Consider the following 24,355-nt stretch of genomic DNA (forward strand, 5'->3'; position numbering starts at 1 on the left):
TCACGAAAGTCATAGGAAGCTGCATAGCCCGTCCAGCGCCTGGCATACAGTGGCCCTTCAGCAGAGAGCACCGCCCACAGCTCTCCGTAGCAGAGCAAAATGTGTGGCCCTGTCCGTCCGGCAGGAATCCCATTCAGTCTCGCAAAAGGAAGAGCCATGCAGGTCTGGGCCGTCCTGCTGCCCCGTCGGGCAGGGAGCTAATTCACAGAGCCGTCTGCTGCCGAGGGTGGGACCCAGTCCTGACTGTCTAGAAAGCCCGACCAACTAACTACGTGGAGACAAACTGGACAACACAGAAGAAGTGAAGAAGTTCTCAGAAACATAAAATCTTCCAAGACTGAATCGGGAAGAAACAGAAAGTCTGAACAGGCCAATTACTACTAACAAGACTGAATCAGTAATAAAAAAAAACTCCCAAAAAAGAAAAACCCAGGACAAGATGGCTTCACTAATGAATTCTACCAAACATGTAAAGAACAATTACTGCCAATCCTTCTCAAAATCTTCCAAAAAATCAGAGGGAGGAATAATCTCAAACTCATTTAATGAGTCCAGCATTGCCCTGACACCAAAGCCAGAGAAAGACATTAGAAGAAAAGAAAACTGGGCCGGCCCCGTGGCTCAGGCGGTTAGAGCTCCATGCTCCTAACTCCGAAGGCTGCCGGTTCGATTCCCACATGGGCCAGTGGGCTCTCAACCACAAGGTTGCCAGTTCGATTCCTCGAGTCCCGCAAGGGATGGTGGGCAGCGCCCCCTGCAACTAAAATTGAACACGGCACCTTGAGCTAAGCTGCCGCTGAGCTCCCGGATGGCTCAGTTGGTTGGAACGTGTCCTGTCAACCACAAGGTTGCCGGTTCGACTCCCGCAAGGGATGGTGGGCTGTGCCCCCTGCAACTAGCAACGGCAACTGGACCTGGAGCTGAGCTGCGCCCTCCACAACTAAGACTGAAAGGACAACAACTTGACTTGGAAAAAAGTCCTGGAAGTACACACTGTTCCCCAGCAAAGTCCTGTACCCCTTCCCTTTAAAAAAGAAGAAGAAGAAAAGAAAACAAAACTATAGGCCAATGTCTGCTGAATACAGATGCAGCAATCAATGCTCAATAAACAGCAGCAGACTGAGTTCAGCAGCATGTGACAAGGGTCATTCACCACGATCAGATAGGATTTATTCCTGGGGTGCAAAGACGGGTCAACACCTGCAAATCAACCAAGGTGACACACCACATTAACAGAATGAAAAAATAAAATCACATGATCATCTGAATAGATGTAGAAAAAGCATTTCACAAAATTCAACATCCGTTAATGACAAAAACTCCTAACAAATTAGGTCTATAATACAGCCATAAATGAGAAGTGCACGGCTAGCAGCCTCAATGGTGAAAGGCTGACAGCTTCCCCCTCAGATCAGGAACAGGACAGGGGGACCCACTCTCCCTACTGCTAGGCGACCCAGGACCAGACGGCCCAGTACCAGGCGGCCCAGTACCAGGCGACCCAGTACCAGGCGGCCCAGTACCAGGCGACCCAGTACCAGACGGCCCAGTACCAGGCGACCCAGTACCAGGCGGCCCAGTACCAGGCGGCCCAGTACCAGGCGGCCCAGTACCAGGCGACCCAGGACCAGACGGCCCAGTACCAGGCGGCCCAGTACCAGGCGACCCAGTACCAGGCGGCCCAGTACCAGGCGACCCAGTACCAGACGGCCCAGTACCAGGCGACCCAGTACCAGACGGCCCAGTACCAGACGGCCCAGTACCAGGCGGCCCAGTACCAGGCGACCCAGGACCAGGCGGCCCAGTACCAGGCGACCCAGTACCAGACGGCCCAGTACCAGGCGACCCAGGACCAGGCGACCCAGGACCAGGCGACCCAGGACCAGGCGGCCCAGTACCAGGCGACCCAGGACCAGCGACAGGACCAGGCGACCAGTACCAAGCGGCCCAGTACCAAGCGCCCAGTACCAAACCCCAGTACCAAGCGACCCAGTACCAAGCGACCCAGTACCAGGCGACAGTACCAAACGGCCCAGTACCAAGCGACCCAGACCAAGCGACCAGGACCAAGCGGCCCAGTACCAGGCGACCAGGACCAGGCGACCAGTACCAAACGGCCCAGTACCAGGCGACCCAGTACCAAGCGACCAGGACCAAGCGACCAGGACCAAGCGACCAGTACCAAGCGGCCCAGGACCAAACGACCAGTACCAAACGACCTAGTACCAAGCGGCCCAGTACCAAACGACCCAGTACCAAGCGACCAGGACCAAGCGACCCAGGACCAGGCGACAGGACCAAGCGGCCCAGTACCAAACGGCCCAGGACCAAACGACCCAGGACCAAACGGCCCAGGACCAAGCGACCAGTACCAAGCGACCCAGTACCAAGCCCAGTACCAGGCGACCCAGTACCAGGCGACCCAGGACCAGGCGACCCAGTACCAGGCGACCCAGGACCAGGCGGCCCAGGACCAGACGGCCCAGTACCAGGCGACCCAGGACCAGGCGGCCCAGGACCAGGCGGCCCAGTACCAGGCGACCCAGTACCAGGCGGCCCAGTACCAGGCGGCCCAGTACCAGGCGGCCCAGTACCAGACGGCCCAGGACCAGGCGGCCCAGGACCAGGCGGCCCAGTACCAGGCGACCCAGTACCAGGCGACCCAGTACCAGGCGGCCCAGTACCAGGCGACCCAGCGGAGCAGTCAGGTGAGAGAACGAAGTAAAGAGCATCAGAATTTAAAAAGCAAAAGCAAAATCGTCTGCATTTGCAAAGTACATTTTATACACAGACCATCCTAAAGACACCAACAAAAAACGGTAAAACATAACCAATGAATTCAGGATACAAATTAATATACATAAACCAGTAGCATTTCTACACACCAACAATGAATTAGCAGAAAAATAAGCAATCCCATTTACAACAGCATCAAAAAGAGCAAACCACATGACACATGAGCTGTTTCCTGACTTATTCTGAGGAGATTCTATGGAGTTTATGCCAAGTGCCAACCTGACCAATGAAAGCCGTCCCCTGGGTGGACCCAGCCTGGAGAGGCCTGCGGGAGCACGACCTCCGTCCTGCATTTATGGTTCTGGACGGCGACAGGCCCCCATGCCCTGGCTTAGTTCTCCAGGACAGGAGTGGAGGGAGATTAGGACATGGTCACGCCAGCGCCGTCTGCTTCCCTCTCAGCCCGAGGGCCTCGTCACCCACATGCGCCCCTGCATGAGCCACCACGTCTCCGTGTGCCTGACATGTGGCTGTGTCATCGGGGCAGTGTTCCAGTGAGAAGAGGGACAGGGTGTCCCTTGTTCGGCGGCCAGTCCCTCCTCTGTGCTGGGCACTGGCCATGCCTCGCTCCCCCAGGGCCTCTCCATGAGGCCAGACATCTGACCACCCCCTCTGGGGCCTGCGGACGCACGCAGTGTGGGCCGGTGCATGTCTCTGGTCCCACAGCAGTAGTGTGATGACAGACCCTGGGCTCTGGTTTCACAGTTTGACTTCGCAGCCTGAACTAGGTTATGAAGTCACTTTTCTCCAGAGTCACCAGTTTTCAACAACTTCACGGTGTTTAAACGCAACATGGCTGTGAGTTCTAAGATTCCGAATGGACAGAGAGACAGTGAGGCTTTTGTTACATCGCAATGGAAATCTTCGCGGCCAAGCTCTGCAGCTTCCCTGTGAGACGCCGGACTGTGCCAGTGGGAGTGCTGGCACCTGCTTTCTGGGCCTTGGAAATAAGGCCTGACAAGCTGGCCACCTGGGGTGTCCAGGCCGAGGAGAGGCCCCAGGGAGCGTCCACCCTTCCCTCCTGCCATCACCAAGGCACCCAGACTGCACAGCCCGAGTGCTTTTCACCTGACAAAGCTTCAGGACACACCCCTCAGCCCTTCAGAGGTCCTTGTAGCTTCTGGAGATACAGTTGCCAACATAAGAAACTCCCAAACCTAAGGAGGCTTTTTATGAGTTTACTTGAGCCTAACTGACTACGTGTGCCGGGAACAGGATCTCAGAGTCTGCGGAGAGTGACAGCCTTGCAGCTTCTGTAGCATCTGCGGTTAAGGAGGGACGTGAGCAAGATGAAAAGAGGGGGGAACGGGGGGGGTCACAGGGCGGTCAAGGCCACTGCTGCTCTCGGGGAGGTCACGCTTACTTCCAGGTGTGGTAACTGCAGGGAGAAGGATAGAAGCTGAAGGTGGAGACGAGCTGCCCCCTGTGTCCACGCTGGTGGCGGGGCCTCCCCGTGCTCTGTCCCCCTCGTGCACCAGGAAAACGCCGTCCCACAGGGAGGTCACAGGAGAGGGCATTGCAGGGGACTGACTAGGGTGGAGGGAAGACAGGTACCTGGGGACATTAAAGTTCAGAGGATGGACACAGAAAAGATTAGATATTACATAGATAGTAAGTGAACTGGAGAAGACCTAAACATGAACAGAGAAACATCACTAGATGGAACAAAGAAAGCACGATCAAGAGACACTCACAACATTAATGCAACCACTGCAACTTTCACAGGGAAAGTGAGAGAATGGTTGAGAATGTCCCAGAATTACAGACATGCGGTGACGCTGCCCTGTTAGTTCAGAACAAACTTCCAAGCCCACATGTAGCCAAAGGTACCACAGAGATACCACAATAGGAGTGCACACACCAAACGTGCCAGAGAGCAGACTTCCAGCTGCACAGCAAGAGAAACGCCGCCAGCGGGCACACAGCTCATCACTAACAGACTGGGAGGAAGTGCACGTCCCATGTGCTAAGGGGAGGTCGGCACTGCCCTGGGATGGGAGCCAAAGGCCCCGAGGACAGGCAGGGCCACGTCTGTGAGTGCCCACCTTCCTCGTGCCACAGCGAAGCCCCACCTTGACAGTGCCTCACCCGCGCGGAGGGGACAGCTGGACACAGCGTGTCACCTGACTAACCAGCGGGGACAGCTCCACAGTGTGTCACATGACAAACCTGCAGGGAAGGGACAGCCAGAAACAGCGTGTCACCTGACTAACCTGCGGGAAGGGACAGCTCCACACAGCGTGTCACCCGACAAACCTGCGGGAGGGGACAGCTCCACACAGCGCATCACCCGACAAACCTGCAGGAGGGGACAGCTTCACACAGCGAGTCACCTGACAAACCTGCGGGAGGGGACAGCTCCACACAGCGAGTCACCCAACTAACCTGCGGGAGGGGACAGCTCCACACAGCGTGTCACCCAACTAACCTGCGGGAGGGGACAGCATGTCCACCTACAAGGTTTCTACACAGTGTAAAGTGAGAATCAGCCCTCAAACACGAAGTCAAATACTTGAGAATCAGCTTAGAGCGTTAAGTGATAACTCGTAGAAAGGGGAGCAGTGGGGAACCACTGCTTCAGTTACAAACTTTATGGTTCTTCTTAATTTCAAAAAAAACCCACAAAACCAGCAAAACACTAGGGAAAACTGAAATATGAAATGATAGTGCCCTCGGTATAAAAGGTTTTATAAAACAATAATAAAGGTCAAGTGGAAAAATGGGCACAACACAAGAAAACGCAGGCGGCCTCTCCCACTCAAGGGGTCCCCTGGTTCCCTGGCACTGAGACGCCCGCTACGCCCCTCTCATGTTTCTGTGCAATTTTAATGTGTCAGGTGAGCCAGAAAGCCAAGGGACTCCCCGTGCCACAGGCAGAGGGAGGAATGGTGGCCTGAAAGGCACAAAGGGACCTTTGTTGACTTCTGATCTGTCATTTAAACAGCTTCCAGGGAGCAGAAGGACCTCTCCCTGGGTTCTGAGGAGGCTGTCACTCCCTAGCTGCACGGTCCCCTGTGATTTCCACAAACGGTGTTACTAAAACCGAGGGGACTGGCCTGCGAAGGCCGCGCAGCCCCCCTTCACATGCTCACGACACTGGGCTCTTTTCCTTCTCCAGTTTCCTTTCTCTTGTTTAACCTTGGGACGTGCCAGAGACGTGTTTAGCAAGAGAGTCTGTAGCCAGAAAGAAGTCGGAGAGGGCAGAGACCGTGGGTGTAGGTACCGAATTTTTGTTGTGTTCGGAGACATGGCGGGGGGGAGGGCTCTGCCACGAACCCCACCAACACTCGGTCTGCCACCTCCAACCCCGTGCCTACACGGCCGATGAGGCCGCACACAGCCTGTCACAACTGTGAGTGTCTCCAGGTGACAATCAGAGTGAACCGATTTCTTTGCACCATTTCCTTCAGAACAGTCACTGCAAAGATCTCAGTGCCGTTCAAATTCTCACAGCCCGAAAACCGCCAGAGTGCGTGATGACAGCCACGAAGACAAAGCAACCTGCCTTCTTTCCTCATGCACCTTTCGGAACCCAACTTAATAAACTCATTCAGAGCATCTGAGCTGCATCTCCGATCATTTCCCATCTGCGGAATGCCTACCTTGTGTCCCTTTAAAATATCTGTTTGAAAACTGAATGGCTAACTGGATACTAACAGTGGCAACTACTGAGAGCAGGAGGTAGACAGTGGGGGAAAGGGAATTTTTACTTCCCACAACAAATTCTCCACAAAGTATTTCAGTGAAACGCACATTAAACTCTTAAATGATGATTTACTATTCCACTTATGTGACCGATGTAAATTATAACCTTCACACAATCTTGTATGGCTGATGAAAACAGACCAAGTTTTACATAAGAGATGCGTTAATACACGTGGGACCCTTCACCCATAAGCACAGCCCACCAGCGAGGGGGTCTCGGACACAGCAGCCTGCTGCAGCCCTCCTGGCACACACTCCTGTTCAGCATGTCTGCACACACCGAAAGGCCTAACCAGCAAACACAGAGGTGCACCTGTGCCCTCGGTGCCAATCGGCTTCCCCAATAGCTTCACTCTGCCGGCAGCACGCGGGGTGGGAGGTCCTCTACAGAAGCTCTGCCCTGCGGAGTACGGAAGGCCACTGTAGTCTGACTGCTCTGTCCCCCAGAATCCGCAGGTTGAAACTCTTCCCCCAGTGTGATGTGTCAGGAGGCAGCAGGGCCTCTGGGAGGTGAAGAGGTCGTGAGGGTGGTGCCCCCACCACGGGACCGGTGCCCTCAGGACAGACCCCCACAGAGCTCCCCAGTGTCGTCTAAGGACGGCTACAGCTCAGAGGAGGCCCTCACCAGAACCGTGCGAAAGCACTTCTGTTGTCTGACCATGCAGTCGGCTATTGTTACAGCGGCCAGAGTGGACTCCACAATGCTTGAATTTTCTGTTTCTAAGAACCTGGAAAATGCAATCCCAATGAAGAAATACAATCTGTTACCTTGCCAACCAAACAATGTTTCAAAATACAGGTACATTTTGCTAGAAAGATTTCCGACAGATGAACTTCATCTGCTGCCAGAAACCAATGGAAAATTCCGTGTACTCCTACCCACTTCCGACAATATTTCACTCTATGCATGTAGTCCCGTTTCTTTACCCATTCATCCTCTGAGGGACAATACAGCCGTTTCAACTTCCTGCCAGCGAGAGACTGAGGTATATACATACACCCCCTGCCCAAAAGTGGGGCACTGGACCCCCGGGCAGCTCTATTGCTGACTTTGGGACCCTCCCTTCTGTCCCCACAGCAGCCACACAGCTCTGTCCCCACCCATGGCACTCAGGGCCTGTCTCACCTGTCTTTGCCAACACTGGTTATTTTCTGGTTTCCTGGTTGGGGCCGTTCTAAGGGTGAGGCGCTAACTCTCTGGCTGTGACCTGCATTTCCATGACAACTAGTGATATTGGGCATCTTTTCACATGTTTGCATGCAGGCCAGTTGTAAGTTACTTTGGAAAAATGTTTACTCAAATTCTTTGCCCACTTTTTTATCAGGTTTTGTTGTTGTTGTTGTTGCTGCTGTTTTTTGGTGAGTTGTGGGAGTTCATCACACAGGTCTCTACCCAAAAGTAGAACGTTCCTATGAAACCTTTTGCAAGCTGACATGGTGTCAAGCTGCAAATGTCCCCCGCTTCCTGAAACTGCATTATGCCACCTTGATTTACTAAAATCCAACATTAGTACAGTGACCGCTTTTTTGTAAAAGCAACAATCCTCTTCAGATTTCTTTCAGTCGCAGAAAACAGGTTCTAACATAGATCTTTCATAAAAGTAGAGGTGTAACACGAACTTTCACAAAGTGGGAGACACCCGTGTGTCCTGCCGACTAATTCCTCAGATACGTGGCAGATATTTCCTCCATTGCACTGCAGACTGTTTCCTTTGCTGCACAGAAAAATTAAAGTTTCATGTGGTATCCCCTGTCTGATTTTACTTTTGTTGGCTGTTTTTTGGTGGCACATCCCAAAAATCATTGCCAAGACCAACGAAAAAGGATTTTCACCTACACTTTCTTCTAAGTCTTATAGTTTCGGGTCTTATGTTTAGGTCTTAAATTCATTCTGAGTTAACTTCTGTGTGTGGCATAACGTGAGAGCCCAGCTCCCTCCTTCTGCACGTGGATGTCTAGTTTCCCAGCATCACATGCTGCAGAGACTGTCCTCTCCCCATTGTGTGTTCTCGGCACCGTGGTTGCAGATCGTCAGACCACATGGGTGAGCTGATTCCTGGACGCTCCTCTTTGTCCACTGGTCTGCCTTCATGCCGGGACCATGCTCTCTAGGTCACTGTAGTTTGTGATATGCTTTGAGGTCAGGAAGTGTGGGATCTCCAGCTTTGCTTTCCTTTCTCATGAAAAATGATTTGGCTATTCAAAGTCCCTTAGGATTCCATTTGAATTTTAAGATGGCTTTCTCTATTTCTGCAAAAATACCCCCTGGGTTTTTGATGGGGGTGCCCTGATTATGTAATCACCTCGGGCAGTGTGGATATCCTATCAACATTACGTATTCCCCTCCATGAACTCTGGTGTCTTCCCAGTTATTTGTGTCTTCTTTAGTTTCCTTCAGCAATGTTATCCCATTTCAATGTAAAACTTTTTTGCCTCCTTGGATAAATTTATTCCTAAGTATTTTATTCTTTATGAAGCTACTGTAAATGGGCTTACTTTATTAATCTCCACATTGGATTTTCAAAGTAGTGTATAGAAACAAAACTGATTTTGTATCCTGCAACTTTTATGAATATGTTTGTTAGTTATAACAAGGTTTTTTGTTTGTTTTTTTTTGGTGTGTGAAATCTTCAGATTTTTCTACATATAAGATCATAACATCTGTTGAGATCTTGCTTCTAGGCATATCCTGTTTGGCTCAAATAAATTTTTACAAAAATTCTCTACAGGTTTGGGTGTTCTAACTGAAAGTAACCTCACTGGGTGATAAGACCATGCATCTCTACCTGGGCAGGTCACAGTGGGCAGTCACGCTCCTGGCATGTAATTTCTTTAGTAAAAGGTTTAACTTTGCCTTAAACCAGGCCCATCCACTGTGTATGTGAATCTAGTTAACACCTTTGAAATGCCAAGTAATTGTCTTTCCAGACCCCTCAAAGGTGTAACCACTCTCAGAGCACTGTGGTGACTCTCCTGTAATCCACCCTCCGCCTGGCTTTCTGCCATCTCCATGTCATCTTTCTTAATCTCAAATGCATAAAAGAAGCTGCAAAACTGTCATTCTCGGGGGCATCTGAGATCTTGCTTCTCGGCATCGTCATCAGTTTGGGCTCCAATAAACGGTTACAAGAATTCTCTACAGGCTTGGACATTTCTTAATCAACAATATCCATTAACACAGTTATATAATTACAGTTACTTTTTATGCTTTTAAGTTCTATATCCAAAGTAAAAGTGGTTTACATGCCACCACTACAGTATTACAGGATCTTGTATTTGTCCATATATTTGCCTTTACCAAAAAGCTTTATGTTTCACATGCTTTCCTGTTGCGTTTAGCATCTTTTCATTTCACTTTGAAGGACTCCCTTAGTGTTTCTGGTAAAGCAGGTCTAATGATGATGTACTCCTTCAACTTCTGTTCAGCTGGGAAGGTCTTTATTTCTCCTTCATTTCTGAAGGATAGTTTTGCCAGGTATAGTATTCTTGGTTGGCCGTTTTTTTCCTTCAGCACTTTGCATATATCCTCCCACTCCCTTCTGGCCTGTACTGTTTCTGCTGGGATATCTGCTGAGAATCTTATGGGCGCTCCCTCAATGACAACTCCCTTTTTCCTTGCAGCTTTCAAGATTCTCTCCTTGCCTTTACCTTCTGACAGTTTTATTATAATGTGTCTGGGACCTCTGTGAGTTCGTCCTAGTTGGAATCCTTTGAGTTGCTTGAATGTGGATGTTCGTTTCCTTCCTCAGCTTTGGGAAGTCTCCTGCCATCACTTCTTCAGATAAGTTTTCTGCCCTTTAGTTCCCCTACTTCTCCACATGCATCTAGCGGTCCACATGTCTGCGTCCCATAAGCCTCTCAGGCTTTCCACACTTGGTCCTTCTGTTTTCTTTTTTGTTCCTGACTCAATAATTGCAAGTTACTTGTCTTCATATTCACTGATTCTTTGTTCTGCTTGATTGACTGTTGTTGAAGACCTGCAGGGAATGTTTCAATTTAGTTACTATATTCTTCAGCTCCAGCATTTGTTTGGTTCTTTTTCATACTACTATTTCTTTGTTGGTATTTACTTTTTGTTCCAGCATCACTTTCTTGACTTCCTTTAGTTCTCCATGTTCCCTCACAGCTTACTGAGTTTAACACAATTATTTTCAATTCTTGGGTAATTCACAGGTCTCAGGTTCTTTAGGGCCAGTTTCTGGATATTTATCTTGTTGCTGTGATTGGGCCATATTTCCCTATTGCTGTCTGCCTTTGTATTTTTTTTGCTCGGATTTGAAAAAACAGCCTCCTCTCCCAGTGTTTATGGACTGGCTTCACACAGGGAAAGACCTTCACTGGTCAGCATAGCTAGAGAGCTTTGGAGCCTCCCAAGCCTTTCCTGGGGGGTGCCCTCTCTGAGCTGGGCATGTGACCTCCATGTTAGAAGGTTCTCAGAAGCCTGTAACCTCTTGTCCCCTCTGGTGTCTGTGTCACTGCAGGCTCCCTGGTGCTGCAACGAGCAGCTGCATTCGGTGGTCCTTGGGCCCCAGGGCTCCAAACGTGCCAGTTCTACCAGCATTTGGCTGGCCAGAAAGTCAGAAACCAGTCCCTCGGGCTGCCTGCTTCCCTCCTGATGGAGAAGCACAAGTCTGGCCCTTATGACCAGCTATGCTAAGGCGTGCAACTTGGGCCAATGGCTACTACAGGGGAAACCAACCCTTTCCCATTTCAGCGCAGCTGCTCCCTTCGCTTGCCTAGGACACTGCAGCTTCTTGATGGGCTTCTGGAGTTGTCACAGAGGTGTTGGGGACATGTACTGCTAAACTGCTAAGCTGGTGTCTCTTCAGGGAAGCAAAATCAGAGGCTTCCTTTCCTTTCTGCCATCTTGCTGGTGTCACTCCCCTTGTGGTGGGAGTGGCCGGAGCCCTGGTCTTGCTCACTTCAGGTGGTGACAGAACTGAACTGGTTCCAGGACTGGGGAACTGCTTGACATCAGAAAAAACAAGTGAATATATTTTTTCTATGATGAAAATGGAAAGACATAGGGTTACTCTTAATTATAGTTGTATGTTGTATCCTCCCTGTAACATTTCACAGTACACCGTTCTCTACGTCACACAAAATGTCTGTAAATTACATCACGGGGCAAAACTTCTCCATTTGTTTTCAGAAATACCACCACTATAAAACAACTTTGTTTTTAGAAGGTATTATTCATCTTCAGCCAACATGCTTAGTATTAGCAATATCAAAATACCTGTCCAAGAAGTTCTAAAAAGACATGTCAGAAGTTACAAATCACACCAGGTATTATTTTAGAGTTTAGGTAATTGGCACAGAAGGCGAATTTCAAGTAGCACCAGGACTAACAGGAGCTCCCAGGGGGAAGACCAGGGGGCTGTGTCTCAGCTGCAGTGAAGTTCACTTTACCCAGCAAAACAAGAAGATAAGACAGAGAATACACTTCTCTTGTATCTAAGTCGGGAGAGCAGGCGAGTGCTAAGCGACATCAGGACCTAACCTCTCCGGCTCGGCCCCGTCACCTCTGTATGCTGCTGCACTCCACGTCCACTAGCCTGCGTGATGGGGGAGGGAGCAAGGGCTCTCCCCAAAGGGGGCACGTTCCTTCTTCCCACGTGCACCTGGCCAGGACTTGGTCACTGAGCCACTGCTGGTGCAAAGGATGTTGGAAAGTGTACTCTTCAGCTGGGCAGCTGTGTACACACCTACAACCTGACAGTGGGGGACAATCTGCAGCCTCTCCCAGTGGGGGCCCGGGAGCCCCAGGCTCCACAGAACTGAGATGACGAACACATCACACAGTTTGCAGTGTCTACAAAAAACACCGTTTGGCTCCTTTCAGCCTCTAGCCATTAGGACGAAGGTGATGGCTACATGTCTTCTCCTTGACTGTAACATCGTTTCTCATTTCTTCATGGAATGAGACAAACAAGACGATTTGTGCAGAAGCACTTACAGCACAAATGCACACTCGCTAACTAACACAGTGGAAACCCAAAAGAACACAAACAAGCTGTGACACATCCATTTACTTCCACGCTCAGCAAGGAAGACTTCCTATCTGTAAACTAAATCGCAACCCATTTTATTTCACAAACCTCTAATGAGTTAGGTTACCTTACAGTTAGAAGAGACTTCAAGATCCTTTAGTCTAAACAAGGGGTCAGCCGACGATGGTCCACAGCCCAGCCCAGCCCAGTTTTGCAAATGAAGCTGTACTGGGACACAATACAGTGTGAACACACCTGTTCACGTACACTGTCCACGGCTGTTTGCATGCCACCTGCTAAGTTGAGGAGTTGTGACAGAGACCATGTGGCTACAGGGCCTACATATCTACTGTCTGGCTCTTTACAGTCAGTCAACCAGAGCCTCATCTAAACCCCTCACTTAAAACAAAGGGATACTCTCTGGAGAGAGTAACTAACTTTTGCCTCAAGTCACAAAATTGGTGACACAGTTGGGACCTAGATCTGCCTGCCGACTCCTGGACAGGCTTTTCCACCCCCAGGCTTCCTACCCTCTCCCCCTGGCCGTTCACTCATCACCAGTTATGCGTTCTGAGACACAGAGCCAGGTCCTGGCAGGCTGCCCACAGTGCCACAGAAGATCAGTACTCGGCCTGTCCCCCTCATCGTGTCACCTGCCAGCTCCTCAAGCTGGACATCAGATGCTGTCTGCAAGCCCACGTGCCTATACTCAAACTCACTGACCGCTCCCACAGCCATGTGCCTTGGGCTCCCCGCTGCTGTCTTTGTCCTGACCACTCCAGCTGCCCTTCAGCCCGACCCCCACGTCCAACTGTCATCGACAGGCTTTGGTGAGCTCACTTCTTCCCACCTTCCTTGACGACATTCAGTCTGAGGTTCGGGCTATTCCTTTGTGTCTGAACTCTCACCCTGGGACCCCAGCAAGTTGCCTCTAATTCCGTCTCCTCAGACAAGTGGTCCTTGTGAAGTGTCATAAAGCCTGACGGTATTTACCTAAAAGGTGGAGTTGGAACTCCTTATCGGGGCTTTCCCACTTCTCCATACGAACCTCCTGCACAGTTAAACTGGTTCATTTTCTTCTTCAAACCCACTTGGGGTCCTCCTGCCCCCACCACACAGCTGCTCCCTCTCCAGGGGTCTTTCCTCAGGAGCTTAACTTCTGCTCCTCACACAGCTCAGGAGAAAGGAGGTGCACAAAGCAGCGAGGGGGGCATGACACGTCCCCTGCTCACACAGCTCTCCTTCCGCCAGAAGCCCTCCATCCGTGTGACAGCACCGAACACGGCAGAAAAGGGCAGTCTGCTGTGCTGGAATGGGCCAGAGCACAATTTCATCAGTGCTTTCTAAGGCACTGACTGTTGACGCACCAGTATTTTTTTAATGTAAAATATACATATTTGAAAAATTACGTCACAAATTTATGATAACTTGTAAGGTAAGAGACAGAGAGCAGAGAAGGCTATGAACGTAGAGAACCCGGATTCCGATTCCTGCTGGTGGCTACACAACGTCACACAAGTTCCCACTTCTCTAAGTCCTTCAAACGTAAAACATGGGGATTGGTTCTTGTTCCTCGAGGTGGCTAAGCTATAAAAACCACCACGAACGCTGAATTAACAAATGCTGAGTTCCTGTTTGTGGGGGAAATTCAGGCTCAGTGTCCTACAAGTCTCTGTCACAAAACTGTCGCCGATCAATACATCACTTGCTTCTTACGTGTTTATGTATAAAGACACCCTACGTAACACTTACCGTGGGCTCACTGACACTGACCCTGGGGCCCGCGTGCCACCACCCACGCTGGAACAAAGCCCATCTAACCCGTGTCTCCTCTGTGGGGCACGTGGCAGCCTCTTGCCTGAGGAAAGCTAGACAGCCCTTCAGCACTAAGCTTGGGGCCATTTCAAACAGCAAAACCACCCCTAAAAGTGCAAACACGTGAAAAACACGCAACCTGTAGGCTGCTTACGGTATGAGAGCTGACGTACGCAGGTGAGCGGCTTTGTCCACCCTCGGCTGGGGGTGTGCAGGAACAACTCGAGTGTTTTCTGCTTGGTGGTATGCGAGCGGCTGTGGGAGCGCCAGGACTGCTGACGTGGGGGTACCGCCAAGCGTCAGCGACATGGGGATCCCACGGACAGCCTGCACCTCCTTCCAGGGTTACTGCAACAACTCACACAGACACTTTTGACAAAGCCTGACACGTGGCAGGGACCGTGCTGTCACCCGGCCTGGCATCCACCACACAGGACAGTCACTTTAAAAACTGCCTCTGCGGTCAGTACCCCAGCACTGGAATTCCAGCCAGCACTCTGGAAAGGACTCCGGGCGTCTTCTGAACACCAGACCAGTTAATATCTGCCACTTGTTCCCACTATCAAAACCCCGTACACGGGGTGTGGCCACCTGTGAGATCTGACCAAACCCTCCGACCCGGCCAAGGAGACCGTGACCTTTAGTCAAACCTCTGCCAACTTCTTCTGTGCTCACCCTGCTTTCCTCCCTGCTCTTGGGGTCCCCCCACACCAGTTTCAATAACAAGCACAGATGAGGACAGTCAGCTCCCCTCAAGCAGCCCCTAGACGTCAGGGCAGAGACTGTGATTAGCAGACTGCAGTAGAAGCATCTCTGTGTGACGAGAGCAGGAAACCAACACAGGCCACTTGTTCTTGTGGCTGCCCCCAGACCATCCTCAGGCCGCCCCCAGGCCGTCCCCAGGCCCCAGCTCAGCTCATTCCCAAACAACAGATTAAAGCCCCCTGGACCTTGTCACTGGCTCCTAACCTAAGGCTGGGGCTGATGAGCCCTGCACGTGCACCTCACCCCAAAGCCACACACAGTGGCCGGCCATTGTCCCTGACAGGTGGCCTAGGAAAGGGAGGACAGCCAGCTGGCGGCCTTGCCTTGTGGGGACAGAGCAGGTATGTAAGGGAGGTCCAAGCAGGGCACAGCAGCTGACCGGCCTCGGGATGGGACAGGTCAGGCCAGGCCAGCCAGACGTGTCCAGTGACGTCCACTTAGCCACACACTGAAGACCCCAGTTACCTAACTCAGTGTGGTGAGGAGGAGAATGTTCCAAATCCTGTGCCTGAAGCTCCAGTAAAAACCAGCCGAAGTGAAACTGTCCATTCACGTCTGAAGCCCTTAGGAACCTTGGTTTCAATCTAATGCCTACTAAGCGTTTATGGGGCAGAGCTCGCACAGTACCTGCCAGGGCCTGAGGCAGACAGCAGGCCTGAGCCCAGCCAGTGCCCGCGGCTCACAGCGCCAAGCAACATAGCAGAGAACCTGGCGTGTGCCCAGCTTGCGGCTGGAGTGTTCCACGGGCCGGGCAAGTGCAGGACCCACAGTCCTGGGTGAGCTGACCCGCCTCGGGGCCGAGAGCTTGGCGTGCTGTCCAGTTCAGTAAGCACGCGCTGAACAGCCTTTGGGAGCCGAGACAGGGCTGGCACAGCTGCAGAACCAATGGTTAATTATTTAAATGTTAACTTAAAAACAGAGGCTTCTTTGCAACTCAGTTACTGGAAAACATTTAAGTGTGCTCACAACAAGGTGGGTCAAACAATCTATTTTTCAAAGGGCAAATTTTATAAAATCTAAGTATGGAGTGATCAAGTATTTCTGATAAAAACTTAGCATCCGAATTCATAAGTGCTGGTTAATGTAAAAACCACAAATAAAACAAAAAACAACAACAAAAAAAACAGATTTAAAGACTCAGTAGGAAAAAAGCAAACTGTGTCAGGAATAAACTTTTATACTGATTACACACTGATATAAGTAATATTTTGGAGATGCTGAATTGAGAATTTGCACTGACACTGACGGCGCCGTTTGCACTACATGGTGACGGGCAGCACGGCTCTGCCCCCCACGTAGGACCATCCTCCAGCTCGTCTTGAGATGAGGTAACGGAATCTGGGGAAGGGGGATGTTTCACCCAAGACCTTTTTCCTTCTCCTTCTCCTCCTTGCCCTTCCCTCAAGTCATTTCCTGTTCTTCTATTTGACCAAAGTGCTTCTGCTGACGGGACGGAGCTCACTGGTGTCCAATGAGACTCACCCGACAGAGAAATTACCCCAAACGAAATCTATCCAGAAATGAGCCAGACCATCTAAGGCTGCAGAGTGCCAGTCACCCTTCCAGACCCACGAAAACAAAACCCCCTTTACAGTTACTCCCCGAGCTCTCCGCACGTTGCACATGACACATGATGCGGTAGCGTCTGCGACCAGGGGGTGGTGTCAGTCGTCCCTTCACTTCCCAAACACTGACCAACGCGCACCAGCTCCATGCCTGGCACCTTTCTTGGCATTAGGGACAGAGCAGTGGACATAAAACCCTTTTCCTATGGAGCTTTCAATTTAGAACCCAGGTAACTCTAAGGCGCGAGATAGAAAAGTGCTCTGTAAATGCCATCAAATGAGCAACATGCAAGAGGCCAGTACGTTAGCTGGAAGCCAGTTGTCCTGATGCCTGGTCACCATCACCCCCCCCCCCCCCGCCGTGTCCTGTCCCCACGCACCCATGGCTGAGCCGACGCACTGAGCAGTGCACTCTGGGGCTCACAGACTCTCAGGGAAGAGGCCTCAGAGGAGCCTGACTTGTTTAGTCAGGAGAGTCTGTCACACGGAGCAGGGCTGTGACCTTGCCAGGTCACCGTGCTGCTTGGTGATGGTTTCCGCATCTAGTATGTGGTGGCAGTAACCACATAAGGGCTTGTACAGAACCCAAGGACAGCCAACAACAAACATTAGTGTTCACTTAGCCGTACCCCAGTTTTACAGCTGAAAAACAAAACTGAAGCTTGGCCAGGACAAGTGCCCCCCCCAGGTCACCGGCTAACAAGTGGCAGAGATGTGACTCATTCGAGGTACACCAGAAACCAGCCTCCAAATCTAAACTCACTGGCTGCTTAGAGAACAGAGATGATGTCGTGATTTTGTCTCCAGTTTAATGCATCTGACAACATAACAGGGCTGGTGGGAAGTTTGTATAAGTTTTCATTAGGACTTGTAAACACATGAAAAGTTACTTAATATCATCCACGAGAGAAATACCAATTAAAACCACATTAAGATGCCACGTTTCAGCCATCAGACCTAAAAGTCTGCAGATACACTGCACCGTACGGTAGGGGCAAGCCAGCCGGGAGCGCCGTTCCTCCACACTGCCAGGGGAAAGGTACCTTCGTACAGCCTCCGAGAGCGGGCGACGTTGCGATGTCTACCCAAACTACAACTGTATATGCCCTTGAACTCAGCAGCTCCACTTCTAGAAATTCATCCTCAGGCACGTGAAAGAATCTAATATTTGTAAAGACATTGGAAATAAGCTCCTACAGACCATCAATAGGGGGACAGTTTTTCAAAGTCTGCATACACACATGAGGAACTGCTACACAAAGAGACACACACAGAATAAAGAACATCTCATGTATCAGTAAGATCCAAACGTACCGTAAGCGGGAAAGGGAGAGCTGTACGTGTTTAAAAAGTTGTTCATTAAAGCACACAGTCTATCATAAAAGCCCACACTCTTCCTAGCACATAGTGTCCCGCAAAAGAATGAGAGGCCTTAGAGCAGGGGTGTCCAAACGTTTTTCAACGTTTTTTACCAAGGGCCATATGCGGTAAAATACACAAACAGCCGGGCCACTCCCTTAGAGGCGAAGTACATATTGCCTCACCTGGTTTATTTAAGTAAACTAAACATATTTTTGGAATTTGCTGCGGGCCAATTAACAATGGATCATGGTCCACAGTTGGCCCATGGGCCAGCAGCTTGGATAGCCCTGCCTTAGAGGTTTGTTTTCTGAACTTAGGAGCTCAGATAAACCACCACTATCCACAGACCCCACCCTTCTTCCCAACCACGGGAAGCAGCAGCCCACAGTGCACCCACACGACAGTCTGCGGAACCCAAGCAGGTTTCTGACCCCTTGGCTCTTCCTGTCTTCAAAGCAGATGAAAAAACCCCACGAAATGTTCCCTGGGTTTTTTTGTTTTGCTTTGTTTTGTTTTGTTTGGGGGCGGATGCCTACAGAATATGTCTAAGCCTTTGAAAAATTTAACATGAAAATGTGCCAGAAATTCTCCAAGATTTTAAAAGGTATTCACTTAAAGCTTGCTGAATGGCTCCCAGACTGGAAGCAGCGGTCTGGGCGGCCTGGGTGTCACCTGTGTGCCCGCCCTTGTCCCTGCAGCAGAAAGTGCCGGGGCTGGAGCACAGGGCTGAGGATCTCGGCCTCCCTCGGAGGCCAAGTGTGGCATGTACTATTACAAGCCTAACAGTGAGTTTTTGCCAGCTGCAGTCTGAAGTGTGACATGCTGGGGACACACGAGGGAGCACGTGGAGGCACAGAGTGTTTGCAGTGCAGAAAGCAAAGGAGTGAGTTTAAACACACATGTACGTATATGCACGAACATTCCACGGACAGCTAACCAAGAAAATGGAAAACTTCTTCCTACTGGAAAGAAGGTAGAAGACCTAACATTCAACATCCAGAACTTCTACCATACGCATAGCAGTTTTGTTTCTTTAAATAAACATTAGACTCATTAAAACTTGTAAGTCTCTTCATGCTATTAAATAATTGCAATGAATGTTTCATCTTATAAACCTCACTGTTTTACTTTAACACAAAGTAGATGTGTATCCATGACAAAAAAATTCAAGAGTCTAAGGAGCAGCTCAGAGAAATTCATTTTCTACAGTATTGAAACTATTTCAGTAACAGTTAAGCGTTCCTTAATCCAGTAGTGACTTTGATGCCTCACGTTTCCAGCTCACTAGAACCTAACAATAAGCTACATTTTCCTTTTTTAAAAAAATAACAGAGATTACAGCTGTGTGACCTGATTTTCAAGGAAGCTGAACACACCAGATTTGAATGCAAACCAAATACCTTTCTAGTGTAAGATGAAGAGGGCCCTGCGCCTGCCTGTCTGCACGGGACGGACTGCCCGACCCTGGGGGTGGGGCTGAAAGGCCAAACAGGAGAGAAGTGAGAACGTTCTTCCAACAAGACACCGAACTTAACAAAGCCAGCACACTCTCCTCACGTACTAATTCTTACTTCTTTCAACTTTAAACTACAATTTTGAAGGCAGAAGTTTTATGGTAGACTTGTAATGAGGTTAATTCTAAGAGAAACTGGCCTTAGGATAAAATCAAGCCTCTTCAAGGAATTAACTAAATTTAAATTTAGAGTATGACTAACCTGTCACAATAAAAAATATGTCTTTTCCTATAGCCAAGTTTTTCCAATACATTAAACTATAGATACCCTTAATAAAGTAACATAAAAAGCACACAGTCAAATCTCACTCCTAGAAGATAACACAGAAGAAAACCCAATGACTTTGGGTAAGGTAATGATTCTTTTAAGTACAACACAGAAGACACAATCAATGAAAGAAGTAATTGATAACCTGGACATCATTAAAATTAAAAACTTCTGCTCTGAAGATGACACTGTGAAGACATGAAGAGGAGAAGCCAGAGACTAGGAGAAAATATCTGGAAAAGACACATCTGATAATGGACTGCTATCCAAAACATACAAAGAACTCTTAAAACTCAACAATAAGAAAACAAAACAACACAATTAAATGGACAAAAGACCTGTTCAAGACACCTCACCAAAGAAGATATGCAGATGGCAAGTAAGCGAATGAGAAGAGAATCCACCACATCACTCATCATCGGGAAAATGCAAACTAACCCAACGATGACACCCCACTGCACATCTGCCAGAACAGCCCCAATCCAGACACGAACATCAAATGCTGGGAGGACACGGAGCCACAGGAACTAACTCACTGCTGGTGGGGATGCAAATGGTACAGCCAGTTTGGGGGACAGTTTAGCGGTTTCTTACAAAACTAAACACAGTCTCACCATATGATCCAGCAGTCACGCTGCTTGGTATTTGTCCAAGTGAGTTAAAAACTTACGTCACACAAAAACCTGCACATGATGTTTACAGCACCTTTATTAGTAATCGCCAAAACTTGGAAGCAACCGAGACGCCCTTCCGTAGGGTAAGGGTAAATAAACTGTGGTCCATCCAGATAGTGGAGTATTATTCAGCAGAAAGAAATGAGCTCTGAAACCATGAAAAGACATGGAGGGACCTGAACTGCGTATGACTGAGTGAAAGAAGCCAGTCTGAAAAGGCTGCAGACTGTAGGATCCCAACTCTATGACATTCTGGAAAAGGCACAACTGTGGGGACAGTGACAGACCAGTGGTTGCTGGGGCTTTTAGGGCAGTGATCCTCTAACCATGGATGATTTTACGTTACATTTGTCCAAATCTATAGAAGGCACCCCATTGTGAGACCTGCAATGTCAACTAGGGGCTCTGGGCGATGAGGCCGTGTCAGTGGACGTTCACTGATGGCAACAAATGAGACTGTGAAGGTGGGGGAGGCTGTGCGTGTGTGGCAGGGGGCAATGGGAACTCTGGATTCGCCACTCAGTATTCCTGAGTACCTAAAAAACACTCTATAAAAACACACACAAAAATATGCATACAGTTAGAAAAGGGTATAGACAACAATCCTGTAAACTAGAAGATTAGGAAAAAACTTTAGTAAATGTGTCTCTAACGGTTGAATCTAGGGGGGGCTACATCTGGCTGTTCAATCTCCTATTCTTCCAACTTTTCCTTATGTGAGAAAATTTTCAAAATGAAACTTAAGAGGGTAAAACACGGGTTTTAGGGTACACCCCAAAATAACAATATTGCTCATCTTTGACCAACCACAGCTATTTACATTAAACAGCTATGTAACTACATGTAAACCTCCCATAAATCCTCATTATATTTAAGAAAGCCACTGTTTAGAGTAACCATGAAATTTTGAGATTTACAAAATAAGTCAGGTAAGCACTATCAAAAAGTAATTTCTGAAAGAAGTTAAGACAGAAACCCTATTTAAATGCTTAATCACATTAATTTCCGTGAGGTGGGACGGGCATTTCACTACGATGAGAAGTATCTACCAAGATGAAACAACTTCAGTCCCTAATGGGAGTTATTTTGCTGCAATTGAGAAAGAAACAATCTCGTGAACTATTACCAAGTCCTGAGAGGAAAGATAAGGATCATCATTAACTTCAGCAACAGCGTTAACAGCAGTTTGCAAACATTTAACAAAAAAAGAAAATTTCTGACCACCTTCAGAGAGAGAGAGGGAGAGAGTGCGCTCGCACTGAATTTCTGACCTAAATTTCATGCACATGAAAAGGATACTGCACTGGAAGAAAGAAAAGGCTGGGGGTGGGGGTGGGGGGTGGGCAGCATATGTAAGGCACACAGGATCCACCTGGGATCCTTTTTAATTAAAAAATTCTGAACATTCCAAGCATATCTCTGAACTTGTAAGGCCAGTGTCTCCATTTTCCGTATAAAGGTCATCTGCCTTCTTCCTCCCGGCAATCAAAGGTTTTAAAAAAGGAAATAGTTGTTATCCAAACAAGTATTTAGCTCATTTAGCACGCTGCTGTGGTAACCAAGAGCTTTTTGATGTCTGCAGGCCGGTCCACTACCAAGGACCCAGGACCTGCCCGCTATTCCACCCCTGCGTGGCGCGCGGCCGCCGGGACGCCGGGCGTGGGGCGGACTTGCCAATGTCCTGCGCAGCCTCCACCCGGGAGGCAGTCACTTCTGCAGGAAGGCCACGAGCCAGCGTCGGAAGCGCCCTCTCACCTGCCCCGCGTTCGCGACCCCGCGTGGGGGCGGTCAACACGGACAGCGGAGGGCCCGGGATAAGTCTAACGGGCCGTGAGGCCCAGGCCTCACCTGCGCACCCCTACCTGTGCGCCCCCATCCCTGCGTGTCGCCCCACCTGCGCGCCCCCCACCTGCGCGCCCCCCACCTGCGCGCCCTCTCACCTGCGCGGCGGCGGCGGCGGCGGCGGGCGGCGGGCCCCCCTGCAGGCCGTCCTCCTCCTCGGGGGGCTCGTCCAAAAGCACCCGGCCCCGGCTCAGCTTCCACATGCTCCGGGGCGGGCTCCGGCGTCCGTGCGTCCGTGCGCGCCCCTCTCCGGTGAGTCCGCAGCGCGCGGAAGCTTCGGCTGCGGCTCCTGCGGGACCCGGACGCGGCAAGTGGGGCGGGACGGGCCAGCCGCACCCTCCCGGGTCCCGGCCCCGCCCACCGCCAGGCCCCCGACCCCTCCAGGCCCACCTCCAGCCCGGACTTGATTCCACCACCAACGAGCCCCCCCACACCAAGCAGGTCCCCGCCCCCAACTAGGCCCACAGGCCCCGCAAACCAGGCCAGCCCCGGACCCGGGACCCGACGCCCCCGCCCCAAGGACCAGGCCCGGGACCCAAACCCAGCCAGGCCCACCTCCAGACCAGGCCACCCCCCCAGGACCCCGCCCCCGGCCCAGGCCCCGCCCCCGACCAGGCCACCCAGGACGAAGCTCCCCTCCTCCGAGACGTCCCCGCCCCTCACAGCCTCCCCGCCCCCCTCGCCTCGAGCACCCACCTCAGGCCCCCATCTCAGCCTACCTCCCTCAGTCGGTCCCCTTCACCTGCCCAAAATTGGTCCCCTCATGCCGACTCCTCACCTCGGGGCCCCCCAGCGCCCCCTTATCCCGGACCTCCACCCCGGCAAGCCCCTAGCACCCCCTCACTCGGAACCTCCCCACCCCGGGTCCCCGGACCTCCCACGCCGAAGCCTCCACCTCGGGAACCCCCAGCGACCCCTCACCCGGGTCCCCCTCTTCCCTGGACCCTCTCCCCACCCCTGCCGACCCCTCACCCCCGGGCGTGGGGCGCGGCCATGTCCGCCAGGCGACAGCACGGGGGAGGGGCGGCCCGGCCTCCGGTCCCCATGGCAACGGCAGCGGGACGCGGGGCGGACACAGTGCGCATGCCCACAACCGGCTGCCGCGCGCGGCTCGGGGTGCAGGGCGCCCCGGGCTGGAGAGTCAGTTGCTGTGCCGGCTCACGACCCCCGCTCGCAGAAAGGGACCCGAACCCGGCTGACTCTCCCAGAAAAGCAGCGCCGGGCAGGCCGGTGACCCCATGTCCTTGGAACAATGTCCACCCGCGCAGGGCCGCGGCGCGACCTCAGGCGAGGCTGGGGTCCCAGGTGCCCGCGCTCCGGACACGCAGCTTTCCTGCACACGGGCCCGGGGTGACCTCACGTTGTTACCCGATTGTCTACCTCGTGGGAGGTGCGGAGCGAGCCCCTGCCCTAAGCATTGGGGCTTCTAGTGTTTGGGAGGCAGGACGCTGGGGAACGCGGACCTACAGGTGCGGGGGACAGGCAGGAGACCCAGAATAGCGAGCAGTCAGGTGTATGCGATGCTTCGCGGCCTTGTGTGCATCCGGGGCTTGGGTTCGGCCCAAATAGGTGGGTGGACCGAGCCCAAACCTCCGAGAGGAGAAGGAAGGGGCTAAGTATCCACGTTAAGAGTTTGGGGTCCAAGAGACAAGGGAGCAGCGTTGCTACACCTGGCCAGGCCAAAGTCAGACCCCCACAGCCACCTGGGAACCGACACAGCACTTGGAGGCCTCGCTGTGGCCCCCGTATTCCTGATGCCTGATACGCAGCAGCGCAGCAGTCTTGGGGACAAAGGATGTGTAAACCATTCTAAGGGTTTCCTGGCCATTGACAGACAAGCAAGCTGTGCCACAGATGGTGTAGGACGGGACTGGAGGGACCTTTACAACTAACTTGCTGGTCTATAATTCCGTGTTTCCCTGAAAATAAGACCTAATCAGAAAATAAGCCCTAGCATGATTTTTTGGGGTGACATCCCCTGAACGTAAGCCCTAATGTGTCTTTTGGAGCAAAAATTAATATAAGACGCCGTCTTATTTTCAGGGAAGTACAGCTGT

The 24,355-nt window shown here is 51.0% G+C and overlaps 1 protein-coding gene across 2 annotated transcripts in view; it reads right to left on the reverse strand.

The window, feature by feature from the left end:
• Positions 1-23,379, reverse strand: part of TDRP (testis development related protein) — a 32,982-nt gene extending 9,603 nt beyond the window's left edge. The window contains exons 1-2 of one of the 2 annotated variants that reach the window (XM_019713681.2): positions 23,271-23,379; positions 22,397-22,587 (exon numbers count right to left, since the gene is read on the reverse strand). In XM_019713681.2, the coding sequence (XP_019569240.2) occupies positions 22,397-22,501 (105 nt within the window). In that variant the 5' untranslated portion in view covers positions 22,502-22,587; positions 23,271-23,379. Of the gene's footprint in view, positions 1-22,396; positions 22,588-23,017; positions 23,100-23,270 lie in introns of those variants that run through there. The other variant, XM_019713682.2, reaches the window with a different exon arrangement.
• Positions 23,380-24,355: the final 976 nt, after the last annotated feature.

The sequence above is a fragment of the Rhinolophus sinicus genome, linkage group LG04 (genome assembly GCF_036562045.2).
Source record: "Rhinolophus sinicus isolate RSC01 linkage group LG04, ASM3656204v1, whole genome shotgun sequence".
Classification (NCBI taxonomy): Eukaryota; Metazoa; Chordata; class Mammalia; order Chiroptera; family Rhinolophidae; genus Rhinolophus; species Rhinolophus sinicus.